This window comes from Nipponia nippon, unplaced genomic scaffold (genome assembly GCF_047370975.1).
Source record: "Nipponia nippon isolate SJK-2023a ecotype South Korea unplaced genomic scaffold, ASM4737097v1 scaffold_6, whole genome shotgun sequence".
Classification (NCBI taxonomy): Eukaryota; Metazoa; Chordata; class Aves; order Pelecaniformes; family Threskiornithidae; genus Nipponia; species Nipponia nippon.
In genome coordinates, this window is record NW_028262380.1 from 51,789,566 (window position 1) to 51,813,679 (window position 24,114).

The window sequence follows — 24,114 nt, forward strand, 5'->3', positions numbered from 1 at the left end:
AAAAACTATGATTGTGTACTTAATGATCTGCTTTAAAATATACTCTGATAAAAATATCTGCCTCTAAAATCTGAACATAGACATTTCACTATATATAATGAAGAAGAAAAATAATTTCTTTCTTCTAAATTATCTGATATACTATCTATAAAGCCAGGGACAATAAATTCTCACTTGATACTTCTGGGAGTTGGCAGCCTTCGTATTTCCCATTACGCAAAAGATATCGGGGGTGGGGAGCCCAACCGAAAAAGCCTTTTAAGTGTATTCCTTAAAGCCCCAAACCTTCAGTAAGAATCATGTAGGTATATGCTTGACTACAGAAATAGATCACTGAGCAACTGCTCTTTGTAAGCAGCTAGCACAAGTGTATACAAAAGACTTAAATCCTAGCTAAGTTCTATTTTCAGGGATAAAATGTTCTGGAGACCTTACAAGGGCTCCGTATAAAATAGAGTTTCACCTGAAAGCCACAGCTACCATTTCTCTTCTGTACAGCTTTCATCTGCCATCATTTGTCTAAATTCAAGATCTTCTCCCAGAAATCTGTAAAGAAAAGAAAGGTTTAATTATGAAAAAGACTTTGTCTGGGTCATTACATCACTTGATTGTGAGCAATGTGGATAAGCAAAAAACCTAGTATCTTCACTCTGAAGGCAGAAATATTGTAGTGATTCAAAGTTGTAAATTTTTTGGAAAAGCGTTTTTCAATATATGTAACAAGACATAGAAGCGATGCTGATTTATTTGTCCTATATTGAATAGTGTGTCTGAGAATAACATTAAAGGAGATAAATAATAACCTGATAAAGACTCTTGTCACGTTTTAAAAATAAGTAAATGCCTGCCAAACCAGAACAGGTGGATTTCAGGTGTTGCAGTATGAGAGTGCATTAATAATTTCCTTATCTTTTTTTGTAATAACAAATAATGAACCTTTTATTGGCTCTGCGTAAAAGCAGGTATCTTTTACAGGGAGCGAAGGGGTGAGAACCATCTTCTGGACTGGAATCCAGAAAACCTGAGTCAATCCTGGGGTTGAAAGATCCTAGTGTAAAATTAGGAAATCAACAATCTCCTGTCTGTTATATGCCTATACGCTGATAATTCTTCCTTTTGTCCCTTGATTGTCATAAGCATAATTGTATTAATATTTGTGACATGATCATATAATGGGAGGTAGTGGTTGAACGAGTGGAGAAGGTAAAATGAGGGAAAATTCAAATGGAAAAAATGATCCAAGCCAAACTGCTGAAAGATGAGACACTCCAGTACTTTATTCCTGATATCATCCTTGCAACTGACACTTCCATAATATGGATAAGAATGTTTTACAACCTTCTCTGACCAGTAGATTTTCATAGCAGCATTCACTGAATCATTTTACCTCTCAAATTTAGTAATAAATTTTATCTTTACATTTTCCTTTTAAAACCTCAAAAATACAAGAACATTACACTTTTGCAGGTAATTTTTAAAAATATAACCCAACAGAACAATATCCTATGACTGTCTTTGAACAAATTTGATCTCAGAGTGGAAGTCAATTGACCAGTTAGTGTGTTGAGATGATGCAGAAACCATGCAAACCCCATGCAAATGTGTTTATTCCAGTGCAATATGTTTATTAATAATATACATGCTGGAAAGAATAATGAAGGAGTCTTTATATATTTTAGGTTTTGATTTTTTTTTGTCATTATTTAATTGAAGATAAGAAAATTTACCATGGTGATGGCCTTCATTTAAGATAGCTGGATATTTATGGCTTTCATAGTGAAGCAGTGAATAAGAAGTATTTTAACAGCAAAATTAATAGTTAGATGGTGACCTTGTGCAATTCCAAAGTTGATAACTCTCACTGATGTCACGTATAAGAGGGAGTGTAGCCAGCACTTGCAGGAGCTTCCACTCCTTGACAAACCAAAACTAGGAACAAAAGTCTCAGAGATGAGCATGGCAAATCCAGTAGCCAGGCAGGCTGGGTGGAGGTGGCAGTGGCGTTGCACTAGGAGAATGAAGGTTATCGTTATGTCCAGGGACAACCCTGGCACTGGAGATGGGTGGGATCCATTACCACTAGAGCTTTATAATCCCCTGTGTCTACAGGAGCCTTCATTCCCTTCAGGGCCGATGGTGCATTTGCTAGCATCACAGCACAATAGAAGCAGAAGTACTGCGCATCTGGCAGCAGAGCTCAGCCAGAGGAGGAGGTGGGTCCCCACCAAATTTTTTTGCATAACACAGTTTCACTTGCCACATTGCTGCCCTCTCATGGAAAAAAAAAATAAAAAAAAAGATATCTTGGTCTCCCTTTCCTCTTTGGCTGATTGTGCTGGCTGCTTTCCTTGTGTGAATAAAAAGCATTTGTACAACCACACGGTGAGCTCGATCAGTGAACTGTTCTGGTTGAAAAATAACTTTCCACATATAGAGAGATTTGAAAGACGTAATTTTTAGTCATACCAGCTTCCTTATCTAATTCACTGTGTAGCCACTCAAACCCTGATACTGGCACAAGGGAATTAGCAGGCAGGGATGGCTGGGAGTGAGGCCACCTGCCCTGAAGCAGCAGGAAACGTTTACTCAAAGTTAAACAGTGAAGATGAAAAAGGTACAAAACTTAACATAGTGGGGTAAGTTTTGCGCACATAGGCTTGTGCCCCATATCGGCTACCATAGCAGTGGCCATTTTATTTGATACAGTTTTCAAAAATATGGTTCCCAAGAGAAGTATTCTGCAGAGAACCCCAAGCCCCCAGGGTAGAAGTTTAAATAACGCTCTGTGGATGTTATACCCTGCTTTTTAGTATGAGTTTGAGGTGATGCCCTACAATGTAGGCATCCTGTTGCCTCATGTTTGAGAAGGAAGCAATAACGGCCACAGTAAAACATAGCAATACACAGTCTGAATAGAGACATAGCTGTTAAATATGGGGCATTTCTGAAATAGGCTTTGGAATACTGTACATTTGCTGTAATTCACATGCAAAACATTTGTAAGATAGGGACGTTATTTTTTTTAATGCCACACCCCTATAAATTATCTTATTCTCATACCTCGTTTCCTTGTCTTCCCCTGGTAATTTGTAAGAACTGGAAATCACCTATAATTAGCAAACTCTACTAAGAATACCTAGTTAAAGGTTTTTCTGACACAGTACAAATGGAGAGTAGAACATATTTCTTTTTTATATGTCTTTTTCTGATCTAGTATTTTGCATGCTAAAAAGTCAAGCTGTTGTTGCTTTCTACTAGTAATAGCCATAAATGTTAAGAATGAAATGAAAATAGCTTAGCAAATTGCTTTATATTTTTTTCCCCAAGAGAATGAAATAAAGTATAATCGGTATAGTTTATGGCATTGTGGACTAGTTAGATTTAGTGTGCTTTTTACTTCATGTCTACATGGGTTACATAAATCAAAAATGATCAAATTCAGCCAGTACATCATGTCAGCATTTCTAGCAACATAATGGGAACATTACCTGTGCAATCTATAGATTTCATATTGGGACATCTATATTTTGATGAGGCCATAGACATAAGCCCAAATATCTGCACACATACACGTGGATTTAGTCTGACCCGACCTGTTCCTACACTTCTTGTGGGTGAGGAATTAATCATTTTTTTTCACCCCTTTTTTTTTTTCCTTTTTCCTTTCTGCTGTTTGATATCTATGCAAGTTCTTTCGTTCTCTGCAGTTGTGAGACTTATTACAGGCAACATTGTTTGAAAATGATTTAGTATTAAAAGCTTCATGGAAAGAAGTAGAAATATTTTCATTAAATAGGATCTTAAATAACAAACATTAATATCTTTTCTGTGTAAATATGTACTAAACATAGAAAGAGAAAAGTTTCTATGTTTGTACTGTAGGTATAATTTTTAATTTTGTTTTCCTTTATGTGGACATACAAGTCTGCTTGATCTTATTTTAAGGTGATATTGTGAGATTTTAAAATATTAAATTAAAATAAAGCTTAGTGACTGTTATCAGGTAAAAAAAAAAAAAAAAAAGAAAATATTAGATGCCCTTATCAGAGCTTTCAGGAGGATGTGGTTTAATATTAATGAGAACTTATAATGAGACATTCTGGTTACAGATTCCAGTAACAATGTGTGTTGAACTTATAGCATAAATTTTGTTAAATCCACTATTAAGATTTCAAAGCAATGGTGCTCTATCTTGAAATGAAAGGTGTTAAATGTAGACTATTTTTCAATGAAATAATTTCTAAAGAGAAAGGAGAACCTACATTTCTGCTACTTAAAAGCGGTTTCATTTTTGCATGGGCATGTGACGTATTTTTATTCCCATATAAAACTTGATATTCATGTACACTTTCAGCATTCATCTTCAGGTGCTAAAAGGAGAGTGCTTTTCTTTCCACATAGCAGCCGCTTCCTATTTATTTTCTAACACGGTTTTCTGCATTTAAAGGGAATCAGTCTGAAAAGTTAAGATCCCATTTCAATTCAAAACCAGTTTGCAAAGGAGTCAGTCAGAGCTTTTTTTTGCAACACAATTTTCTCCGTAGATCAGTGCACCTCATGAAAGGAGTTCAGGCAGCCATGTGTTTCCCACTTTCCAAAGCAGTATAGTTCATGGAAAGGGAATTGCAGAGTGCCACGTCACAGGTCAAGCTTGCAGAAAGGGTATGATTTCCACTTTGATAATCTCCTCCTGGCACCAGCGTTCAAATTCTTTGGAGCTCAGGGCAGGAGCAGTTCTCTGCACTGCAGCCTGGCACTCAGGCATATTCAACACTTTCTGCTGGCATTATTCAACATATTGTCACTGTGACTGTTCGACAAATTGATTTTTGGTATAGAAGCAACTGCTTTAAGTTCCTCTTCCTTGTAGCTGCACCTCCAGAAAAATGAGCAAGCGGAAAAAGAGAAGAAGGAAGAGAAAGATGAAACAGAGGTGGTGCTTGAGCCTGAATTTTCTCAAAGCAGCAACATACTGTGTGCTAAGAGACAACTAGTTGTGGTAAAAAAAAAAAAAAAAAAAAAAAAAGAGCTGTGTTGCAGATTTGGGGTAATCAGGTTCAGTGTAGAGCTTCTGCATTTGGTTTCCTTCCCTAGCACTATACAGGCAGCATAGGAGTTTGTCTGCTGAGAAATGTGTAATTATTCCTACGTGAAAAGCCACAAGTCAGCTGTTAACCTGTTTGGTCTGGGGAGGTGAACTGTTGAGACTGCTCTGACAGGGTGACTTTGTGCTGCTTATTGCATGTGACAGGTAGCAGTTGGTGGGTGTCCTACTGTTTGCCAGTCTTCCTGAGGTTACTAGTGGCTCTGCATGCAATTGCTCAGCCAGTTGCAGGGAAATGTAATTTTGGGACTATCCTAGCAGCAGTAAATTAGATATATGTTAGGACGAATATGCTCAGTTGTGCTCCAATGCCCAAGAAACACTTGATTCACCATTTTTACTCCTGGTTGATATAGAAATGTTTGTGAATTGGGGTTTTCAAAATTTCTGCTTGATATTCCTAATGAGACAAGGGTGCTTTTTCAGCACACCTAGCAGCATAGGCATGAATGGCATCAGTATACTTGTTTTTACTCCAGGACACCCTGCTTAATCTGTTTCCACAGCTGAGGAAGGCTTTTACTTTGGGACCAGGGCAAAGAACTGCCAAACTAGTGCCTAAACATCTTCCAGATAACAACAGATTGTGTTTGAGAGACTGAAAGGTAAATGACATGCACTAGCTGGACGTCTGGAGGCAGCAGAGTGGATATGTGCCCTGTTTCCTGCAAGGTTTATGAAAGCGAGGGGAGAGATTTGCCAATGGCTGAGAGCAGAAATCCAGAGGTGAGATAAGCAGCTTGTAAGATATCCGCTCCTAAAAATGATTACTTAGGATGCGTTGTAACCACAGCCTACAGCCTACTTAGATATGAGGCTATCTTTTATCAATCCCCAGGGTGTATGTGAGTGTGTGTGCGCACATTGTCCCCCTTCATGAATTTCAAACATTGCCCGTCTTTTATCTTTCATTGTACAGTGAATTGGAGTGTCTGGTATGTTACCTTAGACAGCTTTGTTGCCTAAGTGCAAAGTTTTGTTATCCTGCTTCTAAGGCTTTCGTGAGTATTAAGCATGATGCCTTTTTAGCTACATTGGCTAATTTTTTAGTCGGTTTAAATGCTGAGGCCTCTCAACCAATAGGCAGGTTCGTTGCCTGTGGATTACATTAAATGGATAGATAGATTTTATAGATAAATCACAGTTTTAAAACAGTGCTGTTTTGGCTGATGGAGGAAAACACTAAGAACATTTGCAACACTAATAACGCTACAAAATGGAGTTCAGCTTCATGAGGATTTGAGCTTACAGTGGAAAGTCTGATGGTCCTGTCAGAGATCTCTCCTCTTGAGAGTGGCTTGAGAGATATTTGTTGCTGGAGTGGCATGGCTGCAAGCCAGTGCTTAAGCTGGTCAAGGGACTCACCTCTTGGAAAAATTTGTGTTCCTTGCCAGATTTACTGTAAGCTCTTCTGGTCTTATTTAGGATCAATGCACTGGGTCAACAGACTTCAGAGTTTTAGCCCTGGTGATAAGCAGTAAATAAAAAGAGAAAGTAGAAAGTGAGTTGTAGGCTTTATGTGTATGTAACTTCCTAAACCCTATCCTGTTCGGACTTTTGCTTCTCACCTGTGCTCTTAATCTGATCTCAGACTAGCAAATACCTTCACAGAATCACAGAATGGTTGAGGTTGGCAGGTCATCCTGTCCAAACCCCCTGCTGAAGCAGGGCCACGTAGAGCTGGTTGCCTAGGACCATGTCTAGACAGATTTTGATGGCTTTTATCAAGGATGGAGACTCCAAAACCTCTCTGGGCAACCTGGGCTAGTGCTCTGTCACCCTTACAGTGAAAAAGTGTTTCCTGATGTTCAGAGGGAACCTCCTGTGTTTCAGTTTGTGCCTGTTGACTCTGGTCCTGGCACTGGGCACCAGTGAAAAGAGCCTGGCTCTGTCCTCTTTGTACCTTCCCTTCTGGTATTTATACACATCAGTGAGATCCCCCTGAGCCTTCTCTTTTCCAAGCTGAACAGTTCCACCTCTCTCAGCCTTTCCTTACAGGAAAGATGTTCCAGTCCCTTAATTGTCCTTGGGGCTCTTCATTGATCTCTCTCCAGTATGTCCATATCTCACTTGTACTGAGGAGCCCACAACTGGACACAGTATTCCAGGTGTGGCCTCACCAGTGCTGAATAAAGGGGAAGCATCACCTCCCTCATCCTGCTGGCAATTCTTGGTCTAATGCAGCCCGAGGATACCATTTGCCTTCTTTGCAGCAAGGGCGCATTGCTGCCTCATGGTCAACCTGGTGTCCGCCAGGACCCCCGAGTCCTTTTTTGCCAAGCTGCTTTCCAACCAGTTGGCCCCCAGCATGTACTGGTGCATAAGGTTGTTCTTCCTCAGGTGCAGGACTTTGCACTTCCCCTTGTTGAACTGAGGTTCCTGTCAGTTCATTTGTCCAGCCTGTCGAGGTGCCTCTGGCATATCAGCCAGGGCAGCACGACCCTCTGGTGTATCAGCCGCTCCTCCCAGTTTTGCGGTCATTTGCAGACTTGCTGAGGATGCACTCTGCCCTATCATCCGGATCATTCATGAAGACGTTAAACAGGACTGGACCCAGTATTGATCCCTGGGGAATACCTTGTGTTTCTAAAATGTGTCTTTGATATATACCTCTAACCAAATAGATAGTCATCTTTCAAGACTGCTAATTAGAAGAAATATTTCTTTTTTTTCCTTTTTTTTTTCTTTCCTTAAAATGTATTAAAAAGCCTTCTTTTTGCAAAACGGTGTATTTGAACCAATTGCATTGGTTACAAGTTATTTAAAGTAACTTATACCCTTAATTTGTCAGGATGGAGGGATAAAAGGCTGCCATCACAACAGCATGTGGTACTCAGGCAAGACAAGAACACACTGGTCCCTAATTTATATAGCAGTAAATAGCCTTCAGGCACATGCTTAAGTTTGTTCTTGCTCAAGACAGTACAGTAAAGCCAGTGGAAGTTTTGCTAGTGGATTCAATGGGACCATGATTTCACTTAAACCTTTCAGAATTTAGGAGTTCCATTAAAATGGTGCTTAATGAAATAAGATGGCAAATAGCAGAGGTTAAGAGTTGAACTGATGTTTATGTCACAAGAAGCCTAAAACTCTCAACCATTTTAGCAGCTATTATGCAGTAACTGGTAAGTCAGCAATACTACATTAATTTACAACTGAAAAGCCTATAAACCCAAGTGAGCAAATTATCTTCTATTACTTTTTTCAAGTAAGACACCCACAGTATGGGCTGTAAAGAAAAGAAAATGTAAACTTTTACATTTACAGACAACAGGTATGCTGCAACAGGCAGTAGGTAAATGCCTCCCTATGTGCATTATTTCAGAAAGTTGGAGGTATAATATGAAATATAATCTTGCTAACCTTCCTTAGGCTAGGCAAATGAATAGAGAAGAAGAAACCAATAAAGGTATTTCAGCATTTTTGCCAAATTTTTTTTTGTTGCTTCTCCTAGAAGGAAAGGCAAAATAAGAAATTTCAGCAGGTGCTTATTTATGTTTTTGTTTCCTTTTGTTCGTTTTCCCTTGCTAAGTTTGTGTAACATAGTTTTGCTGAAGGAAATAAGGATTTGATATGCTGAATATTTTGAAGTAGCTGCATTAATTGTTTGCATGTTTCCAGGGAGGTAAGATGGAAAGGAAGGCTATTTTTCCAAGTAACATGATCGTGGTACTACAAGGTTTTTGTGAAGTGTTGGGTTCTTTGTCATTTTTCAGGCTGTAGTGGGCTCCTCATGGTCATGCATCCTCTATAATCATTTACAAAAGAGAATAGGACCTTCAGATCATACATGCAACTACTTACATGACCAAAACTTTCTCCAGACAGGGATAACTCTGAACCCAACCAGCACTTTCTCTAAGACTTGCCTGTTCCTATATGTCTTAGACAGTAGTCCCCTCTGCTCTTTAGAGACGCTTTATCTCCTAGCATATTTTAGCAGCACTTCTGTCAGCAAATATTGCTTATTTTCTTTTGTTCAAATACTAATGTAGGATTTGTTACCAGGATATAACATTTCCAGTAAGGACCTGGATTGCATTGTTATAAAAATATTTTAGTGGATTATGAAGAAATAAAATACATTCTCCATTACTTTAAGCCTTTTAAGGTATGCTTTAATTCTATCCCCTTTTTTGGATTACATGATTTTGCCAAGAGAAATCTATGGCTTCTACAGCAGAGAAGGTCAGACAAGACGATTATAACAGTTTCTGCTGGCCTTAAAGTACATGAAATATATGAAATAGTTTTACCTTGTTAGAGTTGACTTTCCCGAACACTAAGTAGTATATCTTGTAATGAACACCATGCTACACTAGCTGCTTTGAGAGAGCTGAACTGAATGGACCCTTATAGAGGTACAGTAAAGATGCTATGAAATAGTTTTCTTTTTTTTGTGTAAGCCACTAGCGTAGGTGGGAAGAGGTTATTTTATGTACGTATCCAACGGGCTGTCTTATCTATGTGAAATTCGGTTTGTTTGAAATTATGCAGTAAGGGAAATTTTCTATCACCACCAACTGTACACAATTTTGAAATTATAGGAGATAGGTTTCTGGATTTTTTTTAGAACATGGGGGAAATTATGTCATTCAACTACAAACACTAACTTTTTTTTTTTAGAGCAACATCTCTTTCATGTAAATCAGTTGTGCGGATTCCTTATGGGGGTCACATTTCCTCTACAACTACTTATACCTCTTGGCTGTGAGTCCCGTTCCTCTCCCTGACAATATTTTCTTACTGTAAATATATTTGATATTGACAGATGGAGATCAGAGAACAGAATTTGTATGCACTAATTCCATACCGACAAAGCCAATACATTCTTGGGTCATTGGTTTAACAGAAGAAAAAAAAAAAAAAAAAAAAAAAAGTAGAGTTATTCCCTACTCCAAGAGGATCCTATTTGTTCTTTCCCTGTTTCTAAAATTGTCGATACCTAAACAAAAAACCTAGACATGAAATGATTCACTCAGCATAGATTTATAGCCATCATAGATAGTAAAATCTTTGAAGAAAATATTTTAAGGGAAATTTTTCTATTATGAATGAAATCTGATTCACTGAGCATGGTGCAAAGTTCATACAGGGTTTTTTTCTGACTGAATGCTACAGCAGGGAGTCAGTATCTTTCTGGAATAGTAATGCTTGATCCTGCCATAGGAGTCTAAACTATTTCTGCATGTTGGTGAACTTACTGAACCTGACCAGTTGAGGCTAGGGATTGATTGTAGGTATGTTATAATGTTTTTGTCTAACCACAAGAAAGGTTTAATGATGGAAATTTACTTTAGGGATGAAAAAATCTGGCTACTCTGTGATATTTCATTCCTAAAACAGGTGTCCTCATATATATATATATATATATATAAAATAAAAAGACTATTTTCTCTTTCTCTTCAAGGATGTCTTGGTCTCAGTAATCTTGTCATAAAAATAAAAAGTCAAGTCAATTAAAGGGCAAGTAGGATTTCTTTTCTTGTCATCAGGATAAAATTTGCCATTTTTTAGTCCTTTAATTTCTCCTTTGCAGACTGTATATTAGGCTGAGGGATAGAGTCACTGATTGACATGACAGTAGCTGAAGATCGTTTGCCAGTTTCCCCCACTGTTCTTACAAGTTCAGCCCCTATTGCTTTCAAAAGCAAGGGTGCTAAATTTATGAAACTCAGTTTAATGGAAGGATTTTTATTGTTGTTAAATAATGTAATGTAAAAAGGTGAGTGTTGATTAAGTACAGTTCATCTGGGTTTTTTGTGTGTTTTTTTATGAAAGAACAAGCAGTGCCTTTTTGAGAAGGCGCATGTTCATTTGTGACATTCACTAATTGAAAGTGAGACAAGAAAGCCCGGAACTTAAAGTATATATGATTATTTTCTTCACAGAAGGTAAGATAATAAAAATATACAGAGAAACAATAGATATTTGAGTTCCTATATGTCCAACTAATGAAGCAAAAGCCTCGTATGCCAAAGTATTTAAGATTCTTATCCTAAACATAACAGCAATACATCTTTAAGCATAATGCTTAATGTATTCCTCCACCGTTTAAATGAGAATTTATAAGCAATTAATGTGGACACTATTTTTTTTTCTTTTCCTAAAAGTATGTCTCAGATATAGAACTATATAGGATATAGACAGTTGAACATTGCATATTTAAAACTTTTTGAGACTACTACTTCTAAGATAACTGTATCCTGGTATCTTATCTAACTGAATACATAGTCATATGAATTTCATTTTACATATGGAATTTCTGGTACTATAGGAAATCATGTTAGGTGACATTAGAGTAGGAAAATAAATAACTGTATAATTAGAAACTTGGTAAAAAGTAAACATGTATATAATAGAAGTTAGTTATCAAAGGTAATTGGCACCCACAAGTCAGTTTTAATTCAGTTGAACTACAGATATGATAGGGTTTGGTGACCACATGTCAGGCCTGAGGCTAGAAATGGATTTCACAGCTTTCAGGCAGCTGGTCATCAAAAAAATAGATAAGGCACAAGGTGGAGATCTTTGAACAACTTATCATGTCTACATGGCACATCAAATGCTGTACAGAAATACTAGTTTGGCTTGCAAAGCCAGAACACCTGTGTTAGCATAGCAATAAATGTCAGCTGAGTAGCACACTCTTTCAGAAGGGCTAATTAGCACTTCTGCAGTTTTCCTGCCTATAATGCCAGAGCAAGCTCCCTTAGTGTTTCCTCAGGACCTTTGTGTCATACTTCACTGCTCACATTGCTTGAACTGTGGTCTTTTGAAGTGACCCTGGTGTTCCCATGCATCTACTCCATTTTCTAACAGTTCGTTTTGCATCAGTTATGCAAAAGAGGACCTTAAGTGTAGACACTCACATAGTATGTCCTGCTGTTCTGTAGTCATATCATTGAAAGATCCACACTATTTAGTAGCTTTTTGTTTTGATTAGTATTTTTATAGTTATTTAGAATTTTAAGCCAAGTATAACATGGCATATTTAGTATCTCCTAAATGAATTTTGTAGCATTTTTTAAGAATATGACTAACACTGGTGAACAGCTCCAGAGTTCCAAATGCTTAATGTGGAAGCATTACATCTGTAAACAGATGTAAAATGCAAAATTTTCTATTAGCATTACTAATGAGAAAAATCTTCCAGTTAACCCTTGAAATGCAGTATTGAGAATGCAGAATAGTGATTTACTGTAAGTTATTAGAGATTAATGGGAAATTCTTCACTGGTTTCTTCCTACTTTGTAAAACAGCATTATATCCTTTTATGCCTTGTTACCTTAACTTACATAAATGAAATTTTTCAAGGATAATTCTATGCTGTGAGAAGAATATCTTATTTAAGTCCTCTGTAGGTTACTTATCACACTGTATCACCACTACCATAAAATCCTTTTAGGACATTAGCTCACCACTATAGTTCACTCATATTCATCTGGCCTGTTGGTTAAAAGAGCATTATGGGGAGAGGCATGCATTTCAGCATGTCATAATTTTTTCTTTCAGTAAGTAAATAAAGATGTTTGAAAGGCAGAAAGAGAAATATTTCTGATTTATGTTGATTGCATTTATTTTGTAACGGATGACAGCAGAGCTTGCAAATTGATTAGCAGCTGGTTCTTACCCATAACCTGTTGATAGTAGTCCATGCCGTATTTTGACACACTGGGCTTTATTTCTTTCATGTGTCACATGTTGCCAGAAGGCAGCATCAGTTGATCAGCAGGTGCAGATCTGGGTTGTAAAAGCTACTCTCGTGCTACTGAAATCAATAAGAATGAGTGCTTTTTAAGAGACTTGAATGAAGAACAATTACCTGCTGCAGCTAAATTACATTTTGTATTGGATCATCTCTAGGCTGGAAGCTGGTAAGCACAAAAGTGAGGAGGTGTAGAAATTAAGGAGCTGACATAGTGACAGATGTGGCACACCAAAGTACTGAGTTAACCTGTGTTTTGGTAAATTAGATCTGCACTTACAAAAACTGTCAGAACTGTGAAAGGCATCTGAAGGGATATAAATTCAAAAGCATGATGCAGGGCTTCATCCTTTCCATCCTTCGAAGAAATAGAGCTATAGTACCTTGTTTTGTCTGTGGACTTCTTTAAGTTGCTTTTTATTTTATCAATTCTGGGCTAGGCTGCAAATAGAGGCAGTTCTGCAGAAGGTGCTGCAGTTCAGCTGAGACCTGACATGGGCCAAGTGAGCTATGCTGGGCTATATAGTTAATATTACATTGGAGAACACATTTTATATTCCTCATGTCCCTGCAAACACAAAATAATTAAGTGATAGAAAACTTGAGGGAATCCAGAAAGTCTCCAGGTTTCTGTCAGAATAATTACTCTCTCTAGAGTGTGCTTCCATTAACACCTCTGAAAGCAAAAATCCTTTGGGGTGGTAAAACCTTGTTTTTCAAATACACCATTGTTGGTTGGTTGTCAGGATGCACTGAGTACACTGGTGAGAAAGTATTTTGTTTGGGTTTATTCTCTATGCCTGCTGTCAGAATGATGTATTTAAGAAAGTTGCTCTACTTGGAAGAATTACATTATAGGCATCTAAGACTCTCAGATGCCTCTGGGCACAGGCATCTTAAAAATCTGCACCCTTTTTTGGGTGTTTTTGTAATTCATGTATTTTTCTGTCATTTTATATCAGTGCTTTATCACAAGACAGCCAGCAACAATATCCATTTTTGAATGTCCTGCAGCAGTATTGTCTTGTTGTTAACTCTTTTCATATTTCACTCATTGGGTTTGAAAATGGAAAGTGATGAATGGCTGCAGTGTTTTTTTAATAACATGTCCCATTCTCGAGCTTTCTATATGTTTAGTCAGTTTTCATTACTTTAAAGTGCGTCATTGAGGAGTTTTGTTTTTTTTTTCTTAATGTAAGAAAAAGTTGCCAGAATGACAATCTCAAAGAGGAACCCTCAAAAAAATTTATGGAAAAAATATTTTAAGAATATTAAGTTCCTGGTTTTGCTTCAATCTTAATGTATTTAGCACCAGTGTGGAATAATCAAACCTAAAATATTTAGATCTTTCTCATATTCATGTACCTTAAAGCACCGGTGATAAAAAAACTTATCGGAATTTTACAGCCAATCAGATTTTAATAGAAATCCTTTTTTTTTTTTTCTTTTTGAGAAACAGACTCAAGCAAGAAAGCATGCACCTTTTCGTGTTTAATCCGATCAGGAAATTCAAATCCAGATGTTTTCTTAAACTTGTTGAAATAACAAAGGAGGCTTTTTTTTTACTCTCCGTATATTTAAAATGGGCTACTTTTGAAAGAAATTTCAGAGCCACGTTTGTGTCCTAATTGCAGCCCATTTCCTGGGTCTGCAGTTAGGCAGACTGTAGGGTGGCATTTGGGGATTTCTAGGGCAGAGAAGTTGTTGGTTCTAGCTGAGCTACTGAAAAATAAAAGGGGAAGAGATGAATGGATTTTTTGCTTCAGCAGTCACCAGCTGGCAGATCGGCTCCTTGGAGCACTGCCAAGCAGCAGTTTACAGCAGCCCTGCAGCTGCTCTAGGCTAGGCTGGAACACGACTGGCATGAAGCCACCTTCAGCTTTGGACAAAGACTCAGCCTTCAAATGGGCAAACAGATGCGTTGGGGTTGTGGTTTTGCTCGCTCATGTCTAATGCTCATAGGATGCAGTTGGTACCTAAAAGTTCTCTGCAGAAAATTTTGCATGAAACATTTATAGGAAGATAAGGAGAAATAGGTTAAAAATAAAAGTTCAAGTTTGTCCAAAGTATTTTTCTTGTTGGTACCACATGTGTGGTTTTTACTTCTGTGCATTTCATTCTGGGATATTTTTCTTATTCTGACCAGATCATGAGGATCCTAAATAACTGTAAAATGGGCCAGCAAGAAAACTCAGACTACATTCGTTCAAGCTAAACTATCTGAATTTAGCAAATGAACAGCAACATACAATTATTTTCAATTTTGTATGTTGTGATTTTTATAAAAATGTTTAAATGATAGCAAAAAAGTAACTTGCATGACATTCAAAGCAGCATTGGACTTTTTATTGACAATATTTTGGGGGGACAATAATGTTATTTGGGGGGGTGGGAAGGGGAGAGGGTTTCTTGTTGATTTTGACTCCCATCTCACCACTGTTCTCACTTTTCCTGATTAGAAGCTATTCTTCAGTAATTTGTCATAGATAACAATGGCAGTATTGCTTTTTGGCAGTCTTTCTATTAAAATCTCTGTTTATTTCATGTCTAACTATGCATCTGATAGAATGAGTCTGTCTTTCCTTGTTAATCACCTGTGTCTTATTGCTGGAGATAGGGTCAAACCAATGTCTTGGAATACTGATGGCATATTCTAAATTTCTATTGATGTTTTAAAATCTAGGTAAATTAGCTCTTAATTTGTCACCACCTGGTATTTGTTTAATTATTCAACAGAAGGGTAATTTCAGCAAGTTACAGCTTCACAAAACTAAGACCTTCCCTCACCACATATATATTATTAAATATTTATTAATACACACACACACACACTGTCTCCCTCCATTGGCCAACAACTAGAAGGAAATATTTTGTAGACCTACAAACCCAGCACGTATTTTCTAAAATGAAAATTTCTCATGTGAAATATAACCTTGAAAAGGAAGAGGAAAGAAACACCACAGTGAGAGATATTCAAAACAGAGCATTTCATCAATATCAAGTTAAAAAAGCAATACAAAAAATCACGTAATCATGCCTTGTACCTTTTACTGGTACTGAGTTTCAACAATATGCCTTGCTTTGAACATGCTTCTGCACTTCTCATTTTCAAAATCGGTTGATTCTTCTGTATTTTCTTTAAAACCTACCTTGTTGATATAACTCGTTTCATAAGAATTTTTTCTCTACAAGCTTTTATTTTTCATTCTATTTCAAGAGACAAAAGTAACTGCTAAGCCATTCTTAAGACTATAAAACAACTTGTATCCAAGACCTCCAGCAATGGTCATGCTTCTCGCTGGGAGTGGCCTCTGTAGCCAAGGCTACAAAGGTCTGCAGCAACATGTTTGAACTCCGATTATTCACGTCATGCTACTTATGACTGAGTAATCTCACTGAATGAAGACAAGAACAAGGAGAGCTGCTGATTAAACAGATAAATTATATGCTTTCACTGGCATTTCAATAGCAGCTGTAAGAAGAGAAATGGTTCTTAATTCCTAGACTTTTTACTGAGCAGTGTATACCACCATGAAAAACTCTGAGGCATTTTTATTAAAACAAGTATATTCTGATCAGCATGCAGTATCAGTGTCTATTTTTGTGAGTGTTGGGGGAAGGTTATGATTTATCTTAAATATATTATAATGTTTTCCATTAGTTTAACTTCAATTCTCAGACCAAAAGTTGAGGCAAATAATCAAAGAAACTATAAGCACATAGAAGAAAACAAGATGAATAAGAGCCAGCATGGATTACAAATCAAATCAATTGCCAAACCAATCTAATTTCATTCAACAGCACAGTAACAGGTCTTCTGGCTAGAAGAAAAGCTGTAGATATCAGATTTCTTGCTTTTAGTAAGTCTTTTGATACTGTTTTATAAACATACTATGCAGACTAAATGAAACAAATATAGAGTAAATTGGAAGACTGTCCTTGGAAATTACTTACTAATGGCCTGATGTTAAAACAGAAGGCTAAAGTAAGTGGGGTTTTACAGTGTTTGATACTATCCATTTACTACCTGGATGACGGACTAGAGAATATTCTTATTAAATTTACAGCTTACATAAAGTTGGGTGGAGTGGAAAACATGTTAATGGATAAAACTGGAATTCAGAATGATCTTGATACATTAGAGAAAAGGTCAGAGGAAAAATGATGAAATTCAACAGAGGCAAATGAGAAATGATGTCTCTGTGACAGTAATCAGCTGAACAACTTATTAATAATTTTGTAGAAAAAAATCTTGGAACTATTGTGGGCAACCAGATGAACATGAATGAACAATTTCATGCTGTGACAAAATAGAATTACTGACCTCATACTGGAGTAAATTAAAAAGAAGCACGATAAGAAGTCCTTCATAGGACGAATAGTGCTTCTTCTGCTTAGTCGTGGTAGGGGATTACCTTAAGTACTGTACTCTTGGCCCGCCTAGAAAAATGTGGAATTACTGAAGAGAATCTATAGAGAAGACAAGTGTGAATGACTCGGAGTCTAGAAGATGAGTCCTATCAGAAAAGATCAATGTGATATTTTTTATTCCAGAGCAGAGAAGATTAAGGGGTAGCTTGACAGCATTCTTCAAAGACATAAACAGGTATTCAAAGATCAAACAGCAATTCTTTCCTCATTTCCATGGTAGAGAGAAGAAGGAATAGACTTGCAGGCATACAGGTTCAGTTTAGACATTAGGAAGACCTTTCCTAAAAGTAAAGGTAATGTAGTGGAAAAGGTTAGCTGAGGAGGCTACATCAATGAAGGTAATTAGCAGCTGGTTAAAAAAAGAAAAAAAGTCAGTAACACGGGGATAAGCTGATGCTAACAAGAAGTACAGAATAGACTACATGTCCTATCATGAAGTTCCTCTCAGTTCTATGATATCAATCTTTAGGTTGTCAAATGGCATAGGGTGACATATGGTAACTCCAGAAACATTCCCTTACAACAAATGTAAGGCAGGGTTTGGCAGGGCATTGAATTTGACTCTCTTATCCCAATAGAAAGATTTTATTTACTGGCATAGAAATAAATAAATAAATAAATAAAGCAATTGAACTTACAGACAGGTCTCCCCCAGAATGATTCCCTAGGAACTAAATTGAATTTCATCTCATATCTATGTGCTATAGGCACAAAACTAACACAAAAGTGATGTTTTCCAGAAGTGTTCTACTCCCATTTATGAGTCCAGGTGCAATCAGCACTGAAATAAGTGGGAAAAATGTTGCTCCAGTACTAATAATTTTTGAAAATACCATCTCTGATGCCTAAAATGCACTACAGTACTCGTATCCAAACCTGCGTATGAATCTGCGTAGAAGCACGACCATTAGCTTGCCTGCACTAAAAAAAGGATGTAAGCTGTGAATATTGACTCTATCATTCTTCTGTGTTGCTTAAAATAGACATGGATGTGAAGCGATACAAATTGTCCTGAAACAATATATACAAGTTTCCTATGGAATCATGGAAATATCCTGCAATATTTTTAGCAAAGTTGTAAGGCTTGGGAGGATTTTTGATTTTCTCAGCTTTGTTCTGCAACGTCAGAGCCCATATAGCAATGTAAATGTCAAGAAGCTGCTACTATGTCGTTTCAGAGTTCTGTTGCAGAAAACCTATATGGAGTAAAACTGGACTTTTGTTGCAAATGAATGTCAGAACTAGGTGCTTTAACCAGTACCTGGGAAAGTGTGACAGAGCAAACGTGCATTCCAAAATAACTTTTAAAATAAAGTACAATTGATGCTATTATTAGAATTCTTCTTGACATAACTGCAGCTTAGTTACTGTAACCTGACTAGTTAAAAAAAGAAAAAAAAAATCAGAGGTGCATTAATTGCAGTGTAAGTTAAAGACTTCTTTGAAACATCATATGGATATGTATCTGGAGAAGTTAATGAAACACACACACACCCTTTTTTTTGTGCACACACAATATTAGATTACAAAGGACAGTAGGGTTTAAGTAGATTACATCAACAACGTTTGAAACTCACATACAGCTTTCAGGTATTTAATTATTATTGGGCAAATTGGTGTCATATATGTTTTGTAACAATATATAAATATATATATATATAAAACAATATATAAAGAGATGAAGCTTTCTTACAAAACCATATAGGCTCAATGCTCAAGTTCCTCTAGGGACCAGACTCGTGAACATTCACTCCCATTCCTCAGCCTTCCTTGTGAGCCGAGTTCTGGGCGTTACCTCTAGAAGCTACCTAGTACAGTCAGTCATGGAACTGGCAGAATCCTGCTTTGACTCAACACTTTATTTTCCTTTATACACTGAGAGTATATTTTTTTTAAATGTGTGAGAAAAGGTCCCACAGCCTCATCATCTCCTCCCCAGCCAGGTGTTCTGTGGAGGACAAAATGAAGCATCACATTAAGCACACACTGGAAATCTGCAGTGATCTGGCTTGCCATGTACAGATAAATCCCCCTTATTTAAACAAACATAAATGCATGCATGCTCACACAGCATTAAAAGTTGCTAACATGCTAGAATCCTTCTTACATTGTATTTTTTCCAGGCAGCTGAAATAAAATTATTGCTCTGCTCTGGCAGAGCATTTTGGCATGTATTTAACTGTAAGTACACAACAAAACACCTAGATTCAAGAGACAATGAAAACTGAGCATGTTCTGAGCTTAACCGAGGCATGAAGATATTCACAAAAGATGGTCTTTACATTTTGTAAGTATTTGAGAGTATTAATAGTTGAAATCTATGCAATCAAAATTCTTGTTGTTTCATCATGTGAAATGCTCTTGAAAATCTGTTTACAATTCATGGAACCTTTTTATCCATTTATCATGTTCTGAAAAAAAATTCTCCTCCTTTGATTAAACTATTTTTTTAAAGAAAATGCCCAAATCATTACCTATAATAAGCATTTTTCAATATTAGTTCTGTTAAATATGAACGAACAATACTTCTATTTTATGCTAGCAGTGCTTTGGGAGTTCTACCAGCATTTGAGATTCATCTTTCATTTTAATCTGGCAGCCCCACATGCTGTACATCTGTAGTGAGGAGTGTTTTATATACTCTATGCCATTTTCCTACTATATTTTATTACTAATACTTTTTTTTGTCTTGTTTCCCCAGGCTACATATCCAAACAGAATGGTGAGCCAAAATCTCAGCACAAGGGACAGAAAGTCAGCACATACTCCCACCGAGGACCCTTTTAGATACTCATCAGGCAACCAAGCAATGGGCTATGAAAGCAAGAGCTGTCAGCTGTCCAATTTGTGTCTGAGCAACCTGCTAAAAGAGAAGGAGATTGTGGAAGTCATCAAGCATACTAGAGGCACGTACGAAACCCTCACTTCAGAGGTCACCCAGAACGGTTTGGCAACCACGGCACCGAATACAGCAAAGCCAGCATCCAAGACAGACAGCTACCCAATGTTCTCAGGAGCTCCAAAAGACCAAACTGCTGTACCTCGGCAGCATACCACTTTTACAGGCAGACTCGGACAGCCTCCAAGGGGACCCATCTCTTTACACATGTACAGCAGAAAAAATGTTTTCCTCCACCACAATTTATACACAGCAGAGCTACAGACTTTAGGTCAACAAGATGGGTAACAAGGTGCTTGTATTCTTGCCATGGAAGGAGAGTTGATTAAAGAGGATCATAAGCTCACCTAATGCTCAGTCTTCAGTTTTCATCTGCTGCTACTTTCACCTGAAAAAAATAAATTAAAGAATTAATGTTGTCTGTAGGTTCCATACTTTCCCATCTGGGACTGTGGCAAAAGGATGAACTAGATTGTTAAATAACTAGATTGATTTGTCATGCAAAAATCACCATGGATATAATAAATGGGATCATTTGGCTGGTATTGCTAGTCCAATGTTGGCTAAATTTTTTTTTTTTTGTCCTCTATAAGCCACTATCATTCCCTGAAGTTCCAAAAGGTGATCTTAAATAATACTGTGTATGTTTAATAATGTTACTGTTAAAGTAGATGTGAGGAATGAATAGATAAGTAATTAGTAAACCCTCTTGAATTTCATAGAGACTAGGGAAATAAGGAGTCAGAAGTCTTTGAGGACCCTCTTTTTACACTTTTTTTTAATACAATGAAATTTGCTCACTTTTAGAGGTGTGTTACTGCTTCCTGCTGTATGTATTTTATGAATGCCTCATGCCACAAGTAGAGGAAGTGACTGATTTTCCTCTAGCAGCAAGGTTCATAGAGGCTCACCAGGTATTTGAGTCAGTAATTGGGTCCCAAACAGAGGATGTCAACTTGGTTTCCAGCCTTCCCTTCCCTCTCCTCACCTTTATTTAACTACATTTGTTCCAGTGTTTTTGTTCTATGAGGACATGTCAAGTTGTGGTGATGTTTGTGCTTTACAGGCACTGTATCGCTCATGACACAATGTGACATTCTATGCTGTGTAATGCATCATATAATTTCATTTCACTTCCCAAACGAAAAATGGGTGAAAGACTAAAGTAAGAGAAATTGACTTATTACCCAGTCCAAACTTACCCGTGTAAGTCGTAACTTCTGTAGACTGTTATCATCTGCACTTAACAACCTGGTTTATACCAACTCGGCGGGTTTGCTAGTCTTGACATATTACACACAAGTGAGATGAATCTAATGCTACCTGATGTGCAGCATGCTGGTCTTATGGGAATATGAAATCATCTGATCACACCGTAGAACTTGTAGACTTGTCAGTAAGAAAAGATCCTGTTTTCCCTTTTCAGAGGGCTTGAAAACAGGCATCTCAATCAAGTTACTCGAAACATGTGGCATATACTAAACATAACACTTAGTTTACAGCCTCTCTGATGGAGAGTAATCTGTTTGAATGATAATAGGAAATATAGTTAGTAGTTTATAAATAATCTGGCATATTTAAGTATGATTGTGGCAGATCTGAGACAAGTCACCTCTCTCTTTAACTGGTGATTAATAACAAAAGACAAGGGCATAGCACATTCTCACACAAAGAAACAAACCAGTGTGACTTAACTGAAATAGCATATAATGAAAATTGAAGCTTCTGTAGCCACTGAAAATGCTGTAACTTTTAAAAGGTAAGTCACATGGGGCATATAAAATGAATAAATGATACAAATTTTACCTATTGTTAAATATATCTGCTTAACTGCTTAATATTCGGCTTAATACAAGGATTGGTTACGTTAAGAAAAAAATGAGACTATGAGCTTGGCAGATATTCTGAAAAGCCATTTCAGCAGCCTGAACTTTCAGGTTTCTATTTATTGAGGATTTTAATTTGGTTAGAGCAAATTTTATAACATTATCTGATGTTGAAGAGAGCAGGTTTTGTCTAAATATTCTATAGTGGTAATTTTGGGTATCCAGAGCTGAATACATAAGAATCAAGACAAACATTTGCCAAACTTCTTTGTGTTCTTGTGTGCATTGCTACTGCCAAAACAGAATGTGCAAAAATTGCAAACACAGCTTGACCGAATTAACAATGGGTGTTCAAGACTCCCAGTCCTGCATTGAAACTCATAGTTTAAAGTCTACCAAAAAAGTTAAAAATAGTAGTAACAGAATTTCACTGCTCAGAATCACGTTTTCATCTGAGCATTCTCTTAAGGTTATGGTAGATTGCAAGGACAGTTGGTTCTTACTAACAATACATTTCAGTCTTGCTCATCTCAAGAGTTGATGTATGCAATTATATTTTAGTTCTGTAAATAAACGTACACTGTAACCAAGGATTTTTTTTTCCAGGATACAAATGTACTATACTACATTAAAAAGAAAAACAAAAAAAACTCTTCAATTTTAACTGTATTTTAACATTTTAACAATGTACTGTATCTATAGTTGTTTTTTTCCTGGAAAAATGGACTTTTGGATTACACTTTATTAAAAAAATCCATCTATACATTTCAAAAAGAACATTTTAAATGCTACTATTTTCTTGGAGAATCTTTTATAAAGCTGAAACTTAAAAAAAACTGGAGAAAACAGTTCAACTAAAGTGAGGGATATTTTTAAAATGTCATCTTGAAGCTGTTTTGTATCAGTATTTTCAGCATTGTTATGTTATTTGTAATACTAAGTGTAAATCTCACCCGGAGAAGGGTATTAGCCACATGTTAATGTACAGTACAGCGGTAACTGTAAAACAGAGGTCCTTTGATCCTCTTGTGTATATAGTAAATCATAAAGCAACAGCATGTGGACATTCTTTCAGTGAATTGATTCCTTTGTACTAAAAATCTCTAGTTTTTTAAGAGTTCCATGTATAAAATGATTTATACATTTCTCCAAGGCTGTACATATCCAAAGACATGACACCAGGGGGAAAAGGCATTTATTATTTTTTTCCATGGATGTACCTTTTTTCCTTTTTTTATATGTTTCTGTACAACAAAGCATAACTGTAAAATTTCTACTGAAAATTGCTTCTTGTTACTTCCGTATCTTTTGGTGTGATAGAGGGCATTTTAAGGAGGAAGAAATCCCCAAAGAAAAGCTGTTTCCATTTGAAGCAGTGTCCCATTTTTCGAAACAATCACTTGGCAAAAGAAACATTAGATCTGTGCCCTAAATAATTTTAGTAATTTAAAAGAGCCACACCTGAAATGATATACCATCTCTAGACTTATCCTTACTTCCCTTACTAGGGTGTTTCTACAGGATGTATTTATAAGATACAATAACATGCTAGGGCCAACCCTAGTCCTTTAAGATGGAAGGACAATACTTGTCCAGTACTATTCTTATATTTGGCTTTCAGAGTCGTGGAAAGGTTTCTTTGGTATACATTGTGTATGTGAATGAAGTTCAAGCTGTGTGCCTGTGCATATTGGAGCGAGAAGTCTTACTACAAACCCCTCCTCTGTTTAGGCTATTTAGCAGCATCTGCAAACATCCTGCAACATAAATTTCTGCCACCTTTTAAAGACAGGCCAACCCTCTATACATAAAATGAAACAGCTGGAATAGATTCATTTTTTTAGTCCAGACTCTTACATTTAACTTTATTGCTTTTCAATCCAAAATACACACATCCACATAAATGAAGGGCTTTCCTTACGTGTCTTTTTTCCTGGAAATTTTGAAAGAGAGTATATCCACACTAAGATGTTCACATGAGGTTTGGATAAGCATTTGAAAGATTACCCTAGGTTATTCATGTGTGTCCTACAAGTTCATTGCAGTCACTGCCTAAAATTTGGTATTTTTTCCCTTTCCTAAAGCCAGTTTGGAAGTAGTGGAAGTGATTTCTGTCTGTGCTGATTAACTTTATACTGTTAAATAC

The 24,114-nt window shown here is 36.8% G+C and overlaps 1 protein-coding gene across 4 annotated transcripts in view; it reads left to right on the forward strand.

Moving 5' to 3' along the window:
• The window catches only part of CCSER1 (coiled-coil serine rich protein 1), a 711,885-nt gene extending 691,198 nt beyond the window's left edge, over window positions 1-20,687 (forward strand). For 3 of the 4 annotated variants that reach the window (XM_087737605.1, XM_087737606.1, XM_087737610.1), the window contains one exon: window positions 19,945-20,687. In XM_087737605.1, coding sequence (XP_087593731.1) covers window positions 19,945-20,430 — 486 coding nt within the window. In that variant the 3' untranslated portion in view covers window positions 20,431-20,687. The remainder of the gene's footprint in view (window positions 1-19,944) is intronic. The other variant, XM_087737607.1, reaches the window with a different exon arrangement.
• The last annotated feature ends 3,427 nt before the right edge of the window (window positions 20,688-24,114 follow it).